We start from the raw sequence: 19,323 nt of genomic DNA on the forward strand, positions 1-19,323 counted from the left end.
GTTGAACAATATATTAGTCAAAATCGACGTGCGGCCATGGTTGGTGTCGTTTTCTCTAAAAATATTTCGTAAACATCAATCCCAGAACGAGGCTGCAAGTACCACGTTGGCGCATATCGTCATTTAGCCGGGAAAAAACGAAACTCCCGATCTTATTTTGCATTGTTTACAAAAGTGAACGCAGAGGAATTGATATAGTTTATTTTTTTGTTTAAAATATAATTATGGCTTTTTCTTGGGATATATTCTGAAAATGGGGAAATTCAGAGGCTAATTTGTGGAACAATAAGTGTCCGTCGCGTGTACCGAATACGACAAAGAAGGGTAACAGGGCCCTAGCTATTACGTTATTGAATACTAGTTTTCTACAATTCTTAAAGGATCATTTTGGTATTCGAATATTCGAATATTCGATCGAAAGAATTACCGAATATTCGAATATCAATTTTGCCATTCGTTTGCATCCCTAATTTATAGGTACATGTAGCAATAGTATTTTAATTGACAGCCTTGTTATGTAGTCCAATACATTTATAGGTACATGTAGCAATAGTATTTTAATTGACAGCCTTGTTATGTAGTCCAATACATTTATAAATAGATGTAACAAGGGTATTTCAATTGGCAGCCTTGTAATACTGTCAAATTCATTAATAAGTACATGTAGCATTGGTATTTTAAATGACTATAAGTGTATTTAATTTGTATTTAGGATAACATCCAGTTATGTATCCTTATTGAATAATGGCTGTCAACGACTATGTGAAGTACGAAGTGAATTGAATGAGAAGAACAGAAATTATTTGTGAAAATCCCAACTTGCCCTAAACTTTTAACCTCACTCAATGTGCCCTTAAACTTTAATTTAAGTTCCCAAGTCAATCAGGGGCCATACTAAGGATAATATGGAGTTATGGAACTTAATGGTGTGATGGTTCTGAAAAACTGTGTAAAGTATAAAGTGAATTGAATGACGCCTACGCAGACACAATTGCCCGGTTGAGTTTATGGCCCTCCTTATTCTTCGAATGGAAGAGTAAAAAAAAATCTTTTTGGGCAATCAAGAACAGATCCATATAAAGAAGGGACTAATCAATTGCATTAAAAAACATTCAAATTCAGTTTACTAACCAACAGTTACTTCCCCTTGAATACTCACTCAAAGAATTCTGACTCTGCAGGAATTAGTGATGGTGGCACATTATGCTTCTGCCCAGAGGTTCTGCAAAATCATTTTTAAATAAATTAATTATACCAATGAAACAAACATAATTACCCATGAGTTAAAATAAATTATACCATGGAAACAAACATAACTACCAATCAGTTTAAATGAATTATACCATGGAAACTAACACTCTTACCAATCAGTTTAAATCAATTAGACCATTTTTTGGGTTTTGGCTAACATTGATAGTTGCACATGGACAACACTGAAGCCGAAATGCCACAATTTAAGCTAAGACAATACCATAACTGGAAGGGTATTCTTTCATTTGGCTATTGTCTTAAATGTTTGATACTGAATGTTACAGACTTTTGTTTTCACAGGCTTTAATTTTGTTTGTAAGTTATGTAGGTCAGTAGGTCAAAATAAGGGTGACCTTGAAACAATAAGCTTGTCTGATTAGTTTAAACTTATTTCTTTTACAACGATTGTGAAACAATTTTTACAACATTATACTAAGTCACTCTCGCTGGCACAATTTTACGCCAGAGTTTGGTCTTGTGTTGTAGGGGAAAACTGGAGCACACGGAGAAAACCCACTTGTCCAGCTTGGTGACAACAAACTGAACTAACATGGGCCCAAGCTGGGAATCCCACCCAGGTCACCTAGGTGAGAAGCTAGTGCACTAACAACAGCGCTAACAAGACAACCAACCTTGTCTGATTGATAACGAGTACACCTGGGCCTAAGTTCCTTAACCAAACCATTCTACGGAATCTTAATGAAGAAAATGTGCTAAGATAGATAATAATAAGGGGCAGAGAAATGATGAGATTTATTGGGTAAAAGCCATGTTAAATACACAGGACTTCCATACTTCAAGTCCATCTAAACAAGCTATAGTACACATTAGCAATAAGTTGAACGCTATTTTATCGCCAAATGCGGTATTTTCTATAATTACAACATTGGACCAGGCAAATATCAGGGCTTCCGTAAAACGAACTATAGTACAAGCAATAAGTTTAACGCTATTTTATCGCCAAATGCGGTATTTTCTATAATTACAACATTGGACCAGGCAAATGTCAGGGCTTCCGTTAAAACAAACTATAGTACAAGCAATAAGTTTAACGCTATTCTATCGCCATATTCTGTGTATTCTATACTTACAACATTGTACCAAGCAAATCTGTTGGATTTTGAAAACATGAGGCTGTGTTCCATACATTAGCACAGCTAGTCCACACGTAGGGGTTTTTCGCTATGGCGATGAAAGCGTACATTCCGTAGTGGGTCACAAGAGGGGCCATAAACACACACATAAGGAACAGCTGTATGAGTAACGTTATACCAATACCTATGGAGAAAATTAAAAATATTATGGAAACATTTAACCCAAAGAATAATTAATACTAACTTCTGTTTGAAATCACCAAGGTGATTTTTAAAGGTAACAATACAACTGTACAAGCTAAATAAATAAATTCATATATTTTATTTTGCAATTCAATAGTATTGTAAAGGAATTTGTCTATTTATTGCTTAATCCAATCTCGCCACTTGGTAGTAACAACATTACCTCAAATATGACATTCTGAATTATATCAGGGCTGGAATTTAAGCTTGCATACTCGCTAAATGCGAGTCAGTTTTGCCGATAGCGACCTGATAAAAAAAATCTACTTGCTAAAATTCGCGAGTATATATATTTCAAAACAAAATACCAGAGGATGAATGCTAATGTGTAATCAACAAATATAATGTCGCTTACATGCTTTACATTTGTTCATTAAACATTTAACTAGAACTCACTTGTATTAACTATTGTTGCTTTATATAGCATAGAATGCTTGATAAACCTAATTTAATACTTTGGACAAAAAAAGCAAGTATGTCTTTAAAAATTCATTCGAGTTGAAACTTGCAAGTAGGAAAGCAGTTTAAATTTGAACCCTGTTTATACATACCCTTCAGTATTGGTACATGTGTAGAGAGGAGAGACACAATCCCCTTCTGTTGATGGTTGCCCAGTTTCAACTGTATGAACACGGGCGGGATACACAGCACCAACAGGAAAAGGTAGGCTGCCAACAGGGACATGCCTGAACAATTGGAAAGAGTATATTTATTACAGGTACATGATCAGTAAATGCTTCAATCATTGAATTCTGAAATTCGGTGAAGCAAGCATTTGCAAAATTGGGAAAACAATTGTCAGCAGTTTCTTATATTGATACGTAATAGCTTGTATTGAAAAAAAAAAATCCCTCAGTTAAAAATCCCTCAGTTAAAAAAAAAAAACTCCGAATAATTTGTAATTTAGGAAGAATTCTGACTCCCTCTTAAATAGAGGTCTATCCCATTTTATTTAAATAGGGGTGTATCCCATTTTATTTAAATAGGGGTCTATCCCATTTTATTTAAATAGGGGTGTATCCCATTTTATTTAAATAGGGCTCTATCCCATTTTATTTAAATAGGGGTGTATCCTTTTAAAGACCAATGGCTTGAATTTGTAAAATGTAACAAAATCTTCATAATATAATTTCTCCCATAATGTTTTAAGACAATTATCTTTTCATTACCAAGGAAACGTCAAATGATTACTCCTGAAGCGGCATGAATATTTTATTTTGTAAAGTGATATACGCACCATTGGGCATCTTGGTAAAGGACGTCCATGCTGGCCAGACAACGATGAATGCTATCTGTAGCAGGTTCCAAGGTGCCACATCCATTATCACCTCCTGTCTGTTATCCCCCTTTCACGATTTTTGACTGGTTTACAATTCACTCCCCTTATTTGGAATATTTATTTTTTCTCTCACTTGGTAGATTTTGAAGATTTTGGACTGGTTTACAATTCACTTCCCTTATTTGGAATTTTTATTTTTCTCTCACTTTGTAGATTTTAAAGACCTCCTTTTGAAGATTTTGGACTGGTTTTCAATTATCTCCCTTTAATTTCCAAATTGATATCACTGTGCATTACAACTTGTTTTTGGGTCCATTTGTTAAGAAACAATTTTCTCATTAACTGATCTTTCTTAAATCCTCACAACACACTATACATACAGGCATGCGTTGGCAATTCTCTTTGGCACATACCAGTTTTTAAGCTACTTTCCTGAAATGAAAATTGATTTAAATAATATGATAACAATCAGGCATGCATATTACATGAGTTATAATTATTCTCGCAGCTTAAGTATATATATATATATATATATATAAAGGGACACCAATATCCTACTTACGATATCTAGTGAGTAACATTTTAATTCCTAACCATTTATAACGAGGATTGAAATAAGCATAAATATGCATGCCTCCCACTGTCAAAATCCTTACCAGGCTTGGTGATAGTAGAAGGGCTTATTTTGATGCCTCTTCTTAATATAAGAATGTTGGCTTGTTCATCTAAACATCTTACTTCCGTTACCGCCCAAATTAGCTATGAATTATTTTACTTACTAATAAACTTACAAATTGCACTTTAAAAGGATAAATGTCCTGATACAGTCAAGTACTGTCACTGAGGATGTGTTTTATCTGAAGTGTTTATAACTTTTATCTTCCTACTTCCGTATTTCAGTCCTAGTCTTACATTATAATTGCAGTGGAAAAAAATGTGAGAAGTTTACTACCAGCACCCAATATAACAATAATAAAATATTAAGTCGAATCTCAATCTCAATCTCAGCTCAATTTACCACATAAAAGTATATTCAGAGTATTGAAAAAGTTAACAAACATTGTTAACGGCATCTTGTTACCTTTTAAATGCTGATATATCAAAATAAAGCAAGCGTAGCTGCTTCAGTTGTCTTTACATGTGGAAAAAGTACTGCAAATCTCATGTGTGTCTATGAAACATTCAGAGTATCCGGACAAGAAATATGTAACAAAGGGCAATTACTCTGTAATCAAAGATATGAAAGTGAACAACAATCCAGTTAACAATGAACAAATTAACAACATTGTTAACTTTAACCCTTAGGCTGCTGATGGCGATTTTAAAGGCTTTGCAATTTTACAGCTTTGAACCAGACCAGGCGCCAAGTTGGTCAGGTTCCAAGCTGTTTGCCACTCAGTCAATATATCCTCAAAGTTTTTTGAGTAAATTGAAAGAAATTTAGAATAAACCAGACAACATTTTTGAGCAGACGACAATTTACCCAGCATGCAAAGGGTTAAATAGCAAAGTTCTGAACAATTGACCCTAAAGGTTCCCTCCCCAGAGTGTTTTTTAAAGGGAGCTTTTAATTTCGCTCAAAAGAAGATAGCAGGGATGATGGAAACTGACTGAAGCATGAAGCAACTATATGGACTGACAACATTGACCGTTCCTTCGATGTATACTTATATATAATAACTAACAAGCGTGTTTGGCAAACAGGTGTAAGTCAAGGCTTCCATTTAGAATTTGAAACTATGAACATCCTTGACATCGAGATTGGAAGCAGCGAGTTTCCTCTGATTTATGGAAGTAACACTATGATGCCTCTTAAACTCTAAGAATTTTACACTATTCTCAAACTAAATACTTTTATTACTGAATAATTTGTTATTATAACTTGCAAATTTCACAAAATTGTGTTCAAAGATTTTTTACTTCAAGTCTTATTAAACATGAGGACATTAAATTTTAGTAACTTTGACACCAGGTTTTGATATTCTGAACTTCCAAACCTTCATTTTTTGAAGTTTTCTCCAAACAGTTTTTGTACTTCCTCGGATTCAATTTCGGAAGTTTTGGCACACTTTTAGCGATAATATACTTTCAAACTTCCTTCAACAGAATTAAGCAGTGTGTTAGCAGAGTGAAGATTCTCCATGACATGCCCTTTTCAATGTTCTGTAAAGAAATTGTCTCACTCACCTCAATTATAGGGATAAGTTTGACAACTAAAGCTGCACTCTCACAGATATACCATTTTTTTTATGTTTTGTCTTGGAAAGAGCAAAATTTGTGTAAATATCTGCAAACCAATGATAAAGATTGCTGTAAAAAAATCAGATTGTAGATTTTCATATTTCCGTTCGAAAATTAATGTTTTATGGCTTATACTGTTACTAATGGTTACTAACAGTTTAAGAAAAATGCATCAAAAATCAAATTTTGAACTTAAATATAACTAGAAATTGCTTTTTTGAAAAAGCACTTGTCTCCCCTATTGTATGGTCGTAGCTGAGAAAAAATAAATGATGGACATGAAATTTGAGATTTTGGACTGGAGATGAACCAACAGTGAAGTTTGGTTTATTCACCTGTATTAAATAGTGAACATCTACTGCGACCTTGACCTTTGACCTACTGATCTCAAAATCAATAGGGGTCATCTAATAGTCATGACCAACTAGCATACGAAGTATGAAGTTCCTGGGTGCAAGCGTTCTTTATTTATTGAGCGGAAACGAAGTGTGACGGACTGTCGACTGACTGACTGATCACAAAATCAATAGGGGTAATCTACTAGTTATGACCAACTAGCATACCAAGTATGAAGTTCCTGGGTGCAAGCGTTCTTTAGTTATTGAGCGGAAACCAATATTTCACCTCAAGGTCAGTGACCATGACCTTTGACCTAGTGATCTCAAAATCAATAGGAGACATCTGCTAGTCATGACCAACTAGCATACCAAGTATGAAGTTCCTGGGTACAAGCGTTTTTTAGTTATTGAGCAGAAACCATTTTTAAGCTTAAGGTCACCACAAACATATCATGTTTTTTACCTGAAGGTAACCTTGACCTTTGACATTTTGATCTCAAAATCAATAGGGGTCATCTTCTAATCATGAACAACTAGCAAACCAAGCATGAAGTTCCAGGACCCAAAGGATCTTTAGTTATGAGCGGAAACTGTTTCTTCACCTCAAGGTCACAGCAACCTTGATCTCAAAATCAGTAGGGGTCATCTATCTACTAGTCATGATCAATTAGCATACCAAGTACGAAGTTCCTAGGTGGAAGCGTTGTTTTGTGAGGCCAAAAAAAATAATTGTTTGGTTAGGGTTACATGCTTTTCAAAAATAGGTAGGGTAGGTAGGCTTTCTTTTTTTTTTATTTCTTTTTTTTTATTAGGCTTTATATAAGAATGTCTTTTTCATCATTGGAGAAAAGTGTTAAAGTTATCGCCTGTATAACCATTTAAGGTTTTAAACTCCATATTTAAAAACCAAAACAAAAAAGTTTTTGTTTTTTTTAAGTTTTTCAATTTTTTTTTAACCCTTTAGCACATAGAGAAGTGGCCAGATTACACCTCCCAGTCAATAGCCAACTTACTGATAAGCAGTCCTTATCTGCATGGGTACTTTTCAGGATATTTGAAAATGAGAAAATGAACACAGCAGTATGACCTTAAAATCAATATAACTCCAAACAATTGTTTCCAAATCTTTTTTATGTGAATACATTTTTATAGATAATTAAATTATCTAATAAATGGTGTCAATAATGAAATATAAAATTATTTTATTTCATCTGTGAATGCATTTCCAAGAAGGAATTGTAACATTTCTTTGAAATGTCATAATTGCATTAAATCAAAGGGTAATAAAATGCTGGGATCGATCTAAATTTTATTACCCCTATCATAAAAAAGACCCATATGGATTAAAAAGCCGACAATTGATGTTCTTGTGTATTAATACACAGAAATGTGGCAGGAATATCCGGTGTCATCCAGCTGAGAGATCCAGTCCAAAGTGTCTGTTTAACTTTATTACCCCCTCATAAAATTCTTTACAAAAAGAAAGCCGAGAAATGTTTTCAAAGTAATGAATAAAAAGATCTAGATCATGAAACGCTTGCACAAATGTGTTTACTTGCCCTATTTTTACAACCGGAACCATGCTGGCCATCGATTAGCTCAGCAGAAAATTTACTCATCATTTTCTCGGCTACTTATTGTTTCTATTGTTTGTAACACAAAATATTATCTTCAAATAATTATAATCTTTATTGATTTTAATGGTTAATTCAACTGACGTAATATATTCAATGATTTACGCATCCATGTTTTTGTGGAAATTCCATACTGTACAGTACTGCTATTCCTCGCAGTTTTATTACGTCACAGTGGGATCTCACACCTGTGATTGGCAGTATAAATAATAACCTTCAAGTTTTAGCAGATGACATTTTCGAGGGAAAATCAATACACAAAAGGTTAAGCTTTAGCTTTATAAACATCCGGGATATTGTTTACAAAAAGAAAGATGCAAAATTGAAGTATTGAAATGACCCTATTGAAATATGCGGGAGATGCGTTTACATCCAGTAGTGTATAGGGTCGGCCAGATGCGTTTACATCTGCTAATGAGCTATGTCGGCCTATCTCGTATACATGCGCTAAAGGGTTAAACTGACTATAAAAACGGTAGGGTCGGCGCCTATTCCGTAGGTAGGGTCGGGTAACCCGAACCAAATGTATTTTTTTTAGGCCTGATTGAGCGGAAACCGTTTCTTCACCTCAAGGTCATGGTGACCTTGACCTTTGACCTACTGATCTCAAAATTAATAGGAGTCATCTACTAGTCATGAACAACTAGCATACCAAGTATGAAGTTCCTGGACCCAAAGGATCTTTAGTTATTGAGCGGGAACCGTTTCTTAACCTTTAAGGTCATGTTGATCTTGACCTTTGACCTAGTGATCTCAAAATCAATAGGGGTCATCTACTGGGTCTAAGTGTTCTATAGTTATTGAGTGGAAAGGAAGTGTGACGTTAGGACTGACGGACAGGGCAAAAACAATATGTCTCCCCAAGAATGGGGAGACATAAAAATCTGCTAATTAGTCTTAAATGACTGGTTTCCATGGATTTTCACAAAAATTGGCTTGTTCCAAGGCTAAAAATAAAAAAATGGTCAGAACGTTCAATCTAAGAGAGTGCAGCTGTAGTAAGGTTTGTTCACATTTTTTTTCCCAAAGCTGTACTGGAGATGATTAAGTAAACAATCAGTTTACCACGTATTTCCGTATGTATTCTTCACCATTGGAAAGTGGTCTGTCCACTCACTTCTAGGCCTCATGTGTTATGTCGGGGTCTGAAAAGGAAAGACGTGAATTGTTAAAGGAGTCATTCAAACAACTAAAATAAAATTTAACCCAAACACCAGGTGAGCTAGGTCTAGTAGCATTTTATCTAAAGAGTTATGGAATGGCGCTGCACCCTGTCCCTTTTTGGTGGCACCCTTCTGCTCTCATGGAGATCAGGATGTGCACCCTCCTGGCTTTATAAATTTAAATGCATCTTTTTGCATTTTATTGGAGTAAGCTATGCAATGGGGTTGTTAAAAATGGACTCCACCAGCATTTTGAACTTCGCCATTGCATAACATAACCCAATGAAATGCAAAATGTCTAATTCTAATACTTGTATTTACATTTATTTAAATGTACATTTCTGCTAAAATTATTCAAGAGCATTTTCTCTTTTTTCTTTCTCTCGTTGTCCTCTATGGTGGGTAAATTCAAACAGCTACTGTCACATAAATCTATAAAACAATGTATGCGCAGAAAAAATGGTTCCTTATTCTTTGGTTTAATTTCTATATTTTCAAGGAAAAGTATATTTTAACAACATATTATAACTGTATTTCAGCTAGAAAAATAAAACTGGAGTTATGCAAAATTAACAATTAGAAGAAAACAACAAAATTATTGCCACCTACAAAGTCATTATTTCTCGCAATAACACGCAGTACTAGCGTTTGTTAGTCACAAGTTTTCAACTTGGAGAGAAATTCCAGTCAATTTACTTGTTGAGCATTATGTTGAAGAATCAGTAAGTCTATGAACAATGTTGTGGGGTGAGAGTGGTCTAGTGGTACAGGAGGTTGTGGGGTGAGAGTGGTCTAGTGGTACAGGAGGTTGTGGGGTGAGAGTGGTCTAGTGGTACAGGAGTTGTGGGGTGAGAGTGGTCTAGTGGTACAGGAGGTTGTGGAGTGAGAGTGGTATAGTGGTATAGGAGGTTGTGGAGTGAGAGTGGTATAGGAGGCTGTGAGGTGAGAATGGTATAGTGGTATAGGAGGTTGTGAGGTAAGACTGGTATAGTGGTATAGGTGGTTGTGAGGTGAGACTGGTATAGTGGTATAGGTGGTTGTGAGGTGAGACTGGTATAGTGGTATAGGTGGTTGTTAGGTGAGACTGGTATAGTGGTATAGGAGGTTGTGGGGTGAGACTGGTATAGTGGTATAGGAGGTTGTGGGGTGAGACTGGTATAGTGGTATAGGGGGTTGTGAGGTGAGACTGGTATAGTGGTATAGGGGGTTGTGAGGTGAGACTGGTATAGTGGTATAGGGGGTTGTGAGGTGAGACTGGTATAGTGGTATAGGAGGTTGTGGGGTGAGACCGGTATAGTGGTATAGGAGGTTGTGGGGTGAGACTGGTATAGTGGTATAGGGGGTTGTCGGGTGAGAGTGGTATAGGAGGTTGTGGGGTGAGACTGGTATAGTGGTATAGGAGGTTGTTGGGTGAGAGTGGTATAGGAGGTTGTGAGGTGAGACTGGTATAGTGGTACAGGAGGTTGTTGGGTGAGAGTGGTCTAGTGGTAGAGGATCATGTGAGGTGAGAGTGGTCTAGTGGTAGAGGATCATGTGAGGTGAGAGTGGTCTAGTGGTATAGGAGATTGTGAGGTGAGAGTGGTCTAGTGGTAGAGGATCATGTGAGGTGAGAGTGGTCTAGTGGTAGAGGATCATGTGAGGTGAGAGTGGTCTAGTGGTCTAGGAGGTTGTGAGGTGAGAGTGGTCTAGTGGTATAGGAGGTTGGGGTGAGAGTGGTATAGGGGGTTGTGGGGTTAGGGTGGTCTAGGAGGTTGTGAGATGAAAGTGGTCTAGAGGTACAGGAGGTTGTGAGGTGAGAGTGGTCTAGTGGTATAGGAGGTTGTGGGGTGAGAGTGGTCTAGTTGTATTGGGGGTTGTGATGGTTAATTTCCAGCCTGGCTAAATTCTTAATGCAGAAGAAATGTTCTCAAAGTTATCATTTCAGCTTACAGCTGTCATCTCAATCAAGGTTAATAAATGAGTGTAAACTACTCAATAACTCTTTAGGGAGAAGTAATGTTTTAAAGTGCTTCCTTATTAAATGTTGCACTTTTTCTTTTCCCTTTATTATTAAGATTTATATAACTTAGCTACCAACCTTAAGCTGCATGTTTTGAAACAAGCTTGCTGCGATGATGCAGCATAATGAATTAACCACAACTAGAACATCATCATCATCTTCATCATCATCAACATCATCTTCATCATCATCAACATCATCATCATCATCAACATCATCATCATCATCAATCATCCCCAACACCACCATCATAATCATCATCATCGTCATTACAACCATCATCTCCATCATAATCATAATCATCATCACCACCACCACCACCACCACCACCACCACAACCATTGCCATCAACATTATCATCACCATCGTCAACATCATCATGATCATCATGATCATCATTATCATCATCACAATCATCATCATCACCATCATCATCATCATCCCCAACACCACCATCATAATCATCATCATCGTCATTACAACCATCATCTCCATCATAATCATAATCATCATCACCACCACCACAATTGTGACCATCAAAGTAATATGAGACTAAGGTTTTGATATTTTGAACTACCAAGATTTTTTCTTTGGATGTTTTCTTCAAAATAATTGAAGTTTTTGTACTTCCAAGGAATCAATCTTGGAAGTTTTAACCCATTTAAATGGAGTAATATACTTCCAAATTTCTTCCTTTAATGGTGATCATCATCATCATCATCATCATCATCATCATCATCATCATCATCATCATCATCATCCCCACCACAATCCCTACCTTTTTCTACTTCATGCAGAGAAGATACAATCCAACACCAGTTTATAAACAAGTCAAATTAATGCTTTATTTAAAATATTTTGTTATATTTTTTTGTTCCAATATTTGTCAACACAAATGAATAGCACAAATACACTGCCTGTCTACAATGCAGACTTGGTTATCTGACACTTAATTATGTATGTTAATTAACAGTTGAGAACATGCCTATTATGGTAATTAAGAAGATTAAGATAACAATGAACTATGACCTTTCTATCTGTAACTTCCATGCAACGCCCATGTAGAATGACTGTACTTGTATACATGTCATAGCATTAATGCATCAAATCACTATCTGCTTATATTTCAATTGGGCCTAAAAAAAATTGTTTGGTTAGGGTTACATCCTTTTCAAAAACAGGTAGGGTAGGTAGGCTTTTTATTATTTTTTTATTAGGCTTTATATATAAGAATGTCATTTTCATCATTGGAGAATGGTGTTAAAGTTATCTTCTATATAAGCATTTAAGGTTTTAAACTTGATATTGAAAAGCAGAAAAAAAAGCCAAAAAAAAATTATTATTTTTTTTTTTTTTTTTTTTTAGTTTTTCATTTTTTTTTTTCAAACTGACTATTAAAACGGTAGGGTCGGCGCCTTTTCCGTAGGTAGGGTCGGGTAACCCGAACCAAATGTATATTTTTTTTAAGCCTAGGCAGTTATTGAGTTGTTGGACTCCAGGGTGATATAGCAACAATGTGCAAGTCTTTATATAACTACCCTGTTCTAGTTAGTATTTATAAATACATGTATACAATTGTTGGTGGTAATTTAACATTTAAATTATTTATTTTATTTGGTCCAATGAGAAGGCAGTGTACATCAATTTATTTCAGTATATCAGCATTCAGCCTTTATTGACCCAATTTAGGTGCATCGTGAGGGGTGAAAGTGAAAAGGTTCTATCTTCCTCTTTATTTAATGTCGCTTAGAACCTTATCGCATTTATCCCTCGATTATATTATTGTCTGGTAGACATAACATTGACCGCGGCCTATTTAGTGGAAAGTTTGCACAATAGTATGTAGACCACTAAACAAGAGGGCCAAGATGGCCCTATATTGCTCACCTAATTGGACAAAGAGTTCCCAAGTTATTGATTGGACAACATACTGGACGCCGCCCACCTGTATGCAACAGGTGAACATATAATATGTCTTCTTTTCTAAACAGGCATATGAAAACATGTTGACATGTTTGGTGTTGATATCTTCCATGATTGTAAAACAATAAAATAATTATAAAAAAATAAAGAATAAAAAAAAGAAGAGTAGTAGCCCCACCTCTCAATAGATGCAGGTATTTTCTTTGTCACAATATCCATACTGTTAAAAGTTTCTCTTCCATTGTTTAAAGATGCACTCTTACTCCCAAATAAGATTCACCACAATTAAAACAATTCTTTTGACATAACAAAAAGGATGAATAAGCATCATCGTTAAGAGCAGTAGAATATTTAGAGAATATTAAGTGCCGTCTTTTAGAGCATGAGCATATTAAGAGCATAAGGCACTAGCATATTTAGAGCATAAGTGTCTTAATCTTTTAGAGCATGAGCATGTTTAGAGCATAAGTGTCATCTTTTAGAGCATGAGCATAAGGCATGAGCAAATTTAGAGCATAAGGCATGAGCATATTAAGAGCATAAGGCATGAGCATGTTTAGAGCATAAGTGTCATCTTTTAGAGCATGAGCATAAGGCGTGAGCATATTTAGAGCATAAACATTGTCTTTCACAGCAAAAGTGTTGTCATTAAGAGCATGAGCTGTGTTTTCTAGAGCATGAGCATATTTAGAGCATAAGCCTCGTCTTTTAGCTTCTTTTAGACCATCCACGTCTTAAGAACACAAGGGTCAACTTAAAAACATAAGGGTCAACTTAAAAACATAAAAACATAAGGGTCAACTTAAAAACATAAGGGTCAACTTAAGAGCATAAGGGTCATCTTTAGAGTAGAAGCATTATCTTTTGGAGCAGAAAGGTCGTCCTTAGAACAAAAGGGTCGTCTTTGGAATATAAGGGTCGTCTTTGGAGCATTAAGGGTCATCTTAAGAACAAAAGGGTCGTCTTTGAAATGTACATTGGTTTATAAGGGTCATCTTTGGGTTAATTATAAGGGTCATCTTTAGAATATAAGGGTCGTCTTTGAAATATAAGGGTCATCTTTGGAATATAAGGGTCATCTTTAGAATTTTGTCACCGTGTGACTTTCTCTTTCAAATTCTGTTAGAAAATTTATTTCTTTTTTTTTTGGTTACATCTTATTTTTCTATGATATTTACTTTCATAATTTCCTAAAGAGACTTTTGTCAGTCATTCTAATTGCAATTGAGTGTTTTGACATTTCTGATAAGATTTTAATGCTTCCTCTTCTTAATTATTATCAGTTAATTATCTCAGATCATAATCATAAATCTTACTCTTTGAGACTTTGACACTTCTCAATTATCTCAGACTTAATCTAATTGTAAATTTTATTTTTGACAATAATTATTTTTGAGTGACACATTCTAAAATCTTCGATCATTATCTTTTTATCACTTAATTCTGATTGGTAACTTCTACTCTTTAAGTTAGTATATTAATTAAAGTATGTACATTTTTCATTTAAAAAAAGAGAAAATATATATATTAGAGATACATATAGACTACCGTATTTTCTCGACTATAAGGCGATTCGCTTATAAGACGGCCCCCTAACTTTGCCCATGAAATCTGGTGCTTTTTGTTTCGACTCGCTTATAAGACGGGGTAAATTTTTAAGCAAATCTAAAATGCTAAAATTCTTCCTAATGTGTGAAAATGTTCAAGCTCAACGGACAATTATCGACTTTCGCGGTAACTGTTTTGTTTTACTCAAAGAAAATGGCGGTCAACTGTGAGCTCTCTATTTGGAGGTAGGTTAAAAATGAGTACATAAGTTTGCAGGACAGGTCGTTACTTATCGGAATTGTAATAATTAATCAATAACAACATATGTTTGTTTTAGTTTTTTTTATTGAAGACACCAATGAAGTTCTTCGGCAAAATAAATGGCTTCAATAACATAACTGCGAAAAGCCGAGGCATGAATAGGTGTTTGTTTAGCAATAATGCTTTAGGCAATATTGTCCCTTGATTGGCGACGAACATAAAGGATTCATATTTGCATTGTCATTTGTTTGCTTAATCAAATTGACAGTAAGGTACCTACATCATAATTATTAAGATTCCAATTTATTGATTTGATATATCTGTCAAACTAATTATACTGACACGCGCCATGAAAAAATGCAGATATAACGGAACACTGTGTGACGTCAGAGCACGCGCGGTGAAGAGATTTCGTGTTGTTGTTTACTTAATTGCCCCATACTTGTTACAGCAGACGATATACTGGATAGACGAATACCCTATGTAAAATTTTACTGATTTTGACTTGAATCTTTTTTTAATATTTTATCGACTCGCTTATAAGACGGGTCCCCTACTTTGGGGGTAAAAATCGGGACCAAATTTCCCCGTCTTATAGTCGAGAAAATACGGTAGGAACTTCGTACTTCTTCTTTTACTAAGGAAATATCTTTGAACTACTTTTTTGTGACTATATAATTAATTCACTTACTTTCATAACTTAATATATCACATGGACTATATTGAATGTTTCTTGTTAAATAAGTCTTTGGATTTATCTTTGTTAACTATTCAACTTAAATGTGGAATTAATAAAGAACCAACTTTTAAACATTTTAATTGGACTTGAGTTGTTAATCAAAGTGAACCATTAAACGTGATCAGAACTTAAACGGTAACTCGCAGTTGTGCCAGCTAATTCCCCAAATTAATGGCCAACTGCACGTGCCCCTTAGACAGTGTGGCTCGGGCTCTTTGACCACCCCTACTATACCGGAGTGTATATGCTGGCCCGTTCCCGACGCTGCACGACATAACTGGGGTGCGCGGTGCCATATATATGGGTCATCTTTAGAATATAAGGGTCGTCTTTAGAATATAAGGGTCATCTATGGAATATAAGGGTAATCTTAGGAATATAAGGGTCATCTTTAGAATATAAGGGTCGTCTTTGGAAAATAAGGGTCGTCTTTGGAATATATGGGTCATCTTTAGAATATAAAGGTCGTCTTTAGAATATAAGGCTAGTCTTTGAAATATCAGGGTCCTCTTTGGAATATAAGGGTCGTTTTTGGAATATCAGGGTCCTCTTTAGAATATAAGGGTCGTCTTTAGAATATAAGGGTAGTCTTTGAAATATCAGGGTCCTCTTTGGAATATAAGGGTCCTCTTTAGAATATAAGGGTCCTCTTTGGAATATAAGGGTCCTCTTTGGAATATCAGGGTCCTCTTTGGAATATAAGGGTCCTCTTTAGAATATAAGGGTCCTCTTTGAAATATCAGGGTAGTCTTTGAATATCAGGGTCGTCTTTGGAATATAAGGGTCCTCTTTAGAATATAAGGGTCGTCTTTGAAATATCAGGGTCGACTTTGGAATATAAGGGTCGTCTTTGGAATATAAGGTCGTCTATGGAATATCAGGGTCCTCTTTAGAATATAAGGGTCCTCTTTGAAATATCAGGGTCCTCTTTGGAATATAAGGTCGTCTTTGGAATATCAGGGTCCTCTTTGGAAAATCAGGGTCCTCTTTGGAATATCAGGGTCCTCTTTGGAATATCAGGGTCCTCTTTGGAATATAAGGGTCCTCTTTAGAATATAAGGGTCGTCTTTGAAATATCAGGGTCGTCTTTGGAATATCAGGATCCTCTTTGAAATATAAAGTCGTCTTTGGAATATAAGGGTCCTCTTTAGAATATAAGGGTCCTCTTTGAAATATCAGGGTCCTCTTTGGAATATAAGGGTCCTCTTTGGAATATCAGGGTCCTCTTTGGAATATAAGGGTCCTCTTTGGAATATCAGGGTCCTCTTTGGAATATAAGGGTCCTCTTTGGAATATTAGGGTCGTCTTTGATTTATCAGGGTCCTCTTTGGAATATAAGGGTCCTCTTTGGAATATCAGGGTCCTCTTTGGAATATAAGGGTCCTCTTTAGAATATAAGGGTCCTCTTTGAAATATCAGGGTAGTCTTTGGAATATCAGGGTCGTCTTTGGAATATAAGGGTCTTCTTTAGAATATAAGGGTCGTCTTTGAAATATCAGGGTTGTCTTTGGAATATAAGGGTCGTCTTTGGAATATAAGGTCGTCTTTGGAATATAAGGGTCCTCTTTAGAATATAAGGGTCCTCTTTGAAATATCAGGGTCGTCTTTGGAATATAAGGTCGTCTTTGGAATATCAGGGTCCTCTTTGGAATATAAGGGTCCTCTTTGGAATATCAGGGTCATCTTTGGAATATCAGGGTCGTCTTTGGAATATAAGGGTCCTCTTTAGAATATAAGGGTCGTCTTTGATTTATCAGGGTCCTCTTTGGAATATCAGGGTCCTCTTTGGAATATAAGGTCGTCTTTGGAATATAAGGGTCGTCTTTAGAATATAAGGGTCCTCTTTGAAATATCAGGGTCCTCTTTGGAATATAAGGGTCCTCTTTGGAATATCAGGGTCGTCTTTGGAATATAAGGGTCGTCTTTGGAATATAAGGGTCCTCTTTGGAATATCAGGGTCCTCTTTGGAATATCAGGGTCCTCTTTGGAATATCAGGATCGTCTTTGGAATATCAGGGTCGTCTTTGGAATATAAGGGTCCTCTTTGGAATATCAGGCTCCTCTTTGGAAAATCAGGGTCGTCTTTGGAATATAAGGGTCCTCCTTGGAATATCAGGGTCGTCTTTGGAATATAAGGTCGTCTTTGGAATATAAGGGTCGTCTTGTTGAGCATGAGCAACTTCCAGAACAAGAGCATCTTTAGTGCATGCATGTCTACAAATATGGTAAAAAAACATTTTTGTCCAAAACCAATATTGCCTTCTGTCTATCAATGACTCTCAATTCTCCTCCAAAACGTTTCCCATTCTGCATCAGTTTAAATCAATTACTTTCTCTCCTCACTTATGAAATATTCATCCCCGACTCCATATTTTTCCTCAACAAATTACTGTCTCTCTCCAAAGTGGCGAAAGTAATGTCAGTTTTGATTATTTCAAAATAAACAGGTTTCAAAGACTGCAATTCCAAAGGTGAAAATGAAAAAGTCATATCTGCTTCTATGAATGATGTAACTTAGAACATTTTTGCCTCCAGCACCTGGCAGGGGTTTTTGCCAAGCTCAAGCAAAACTTTCACATAGATTGTATCCTGATAAAAATGACATCACAGAGTATCAACTAAGATCTACACTTGTAAGATCTCAAATGAGATATATATTACATACCATGATAAATAATTGGTTTGTTCTATTTCACTCTCATCATATTTCCATTAAAGACAGATCCTTGGATACAGTATACATTTATTTTAAATAATAAAAAAGGAAATTTAAATAAACTATGCTTTCTGCATGTTATTCAATTTTGTTATATTTTTAATTTTCAAGATTTCATTAATTTGATTAAAATCCATAAACTTAAGTACATCCATAATTTGAGAATAAATTCCAAGAAGAATTCAATGTCTGTACCAGTCATCGAAATTTGACTTTCAGATGAACAAGCCCGAAATCTTATACTATTGCATGGAATCATATTTTTGAACAAGCCCTGCTATATAAAATTCAGAATTTGAGCAAGCCCGGAAGACGTTTACAGTGCAGGGTTTGTGGGCTTGTGCTAATTTCGACCTCTGCTGTACAATACCCTAGAAATGGGTAAAAACTTCCAAAATTGATTCCTTGGAAGTACAAAAACTTCCATAATCTTGAAGAAAACTTCCACAGTTGAGAGCTTGGAAGTTCAAAATATCAAAACCTTTTGTCAACATTACTTTTATGGTCATAATTTCAATCTGAGTCTTTCAATCAAATGAACTATCATAATATTTTATAAGAATACATGTATGTGCATTTGGCAAGTTTACGGTGAAAATTATTTGATTATTAACATACTTGTTGAAAGATAGTTAGAAAAGATATTGAATTCAGGAGACTTGAACTTCCACATTTCAGTGAAAAAACTTCCAAAATTGATTGACAGGAAGTTCATACTTTAAGTGTCAAATTCTTAATGAAAGAAAATTACTAAGAGATTCGTCAAGGTGACCGAGTGGAATGACAGACTAAGACAGACAAGGAAGACAGCAGCAGGAGGTCCAACATAAATTTTAAATGGGGTGACTTGTTCAGTGCGGAACAACCTCAATGGCTGATTTTTGGGGTATTTTT

General features: G+C 35.5%; 1 protein-coding gene across 4 annotated transcripts in view; it reads right to left on the reverse strand.

The window, feature by feature from the left end:
- Window positions 1-19,323, reverse strand: part of LOC128240102 (sodium- and chloride-dependent GABA transporter ine-like) — a 49,240-nt gene that overhangs the window by 27,819 nt on the left and 2,098 nt on the right. Inside the window, exons 2-6 of one of the 4 annotated variants that reach the window (XM_052956598.1) lie at window positions 9,146-9,225; window positions 3,826-4,299; window positions 3,140-3,274; window positions 2,343-2,529; window positions 1,160-1,222 (exon numbers count right to left, since the gene is read on the reverse strand). In XM_052956598.1, coding sequence (XP_052812558.1) covers window positions 1,160-1,222; window positions 2,343-2,529; window positions 3,140-3,274; window positions 3,826-3,910 — 470 coding nt within the window. In that variant the 5' untranslated portion in view covers window positions 3,911-4,299; window positions 9,146-9,225. The other 3 variants (XM_052956599.1, XM_052956600.1, XM_052956601.1) reach the window with 3 other exon arrangements.

The sequence above is a fragment of the Mya arenaria genome, chromosome 7 (genome assembly GCF_026914265.1).
Source record: "Mya arenaria isolate MELC-2E11 chromosome 7, ASM2691426v1".
Lineage (NCBI taxonomy): Eukaryota > Metazoa > Mollusca > Bivalvia > Myida > Myidae > Mya > Mya arenaria.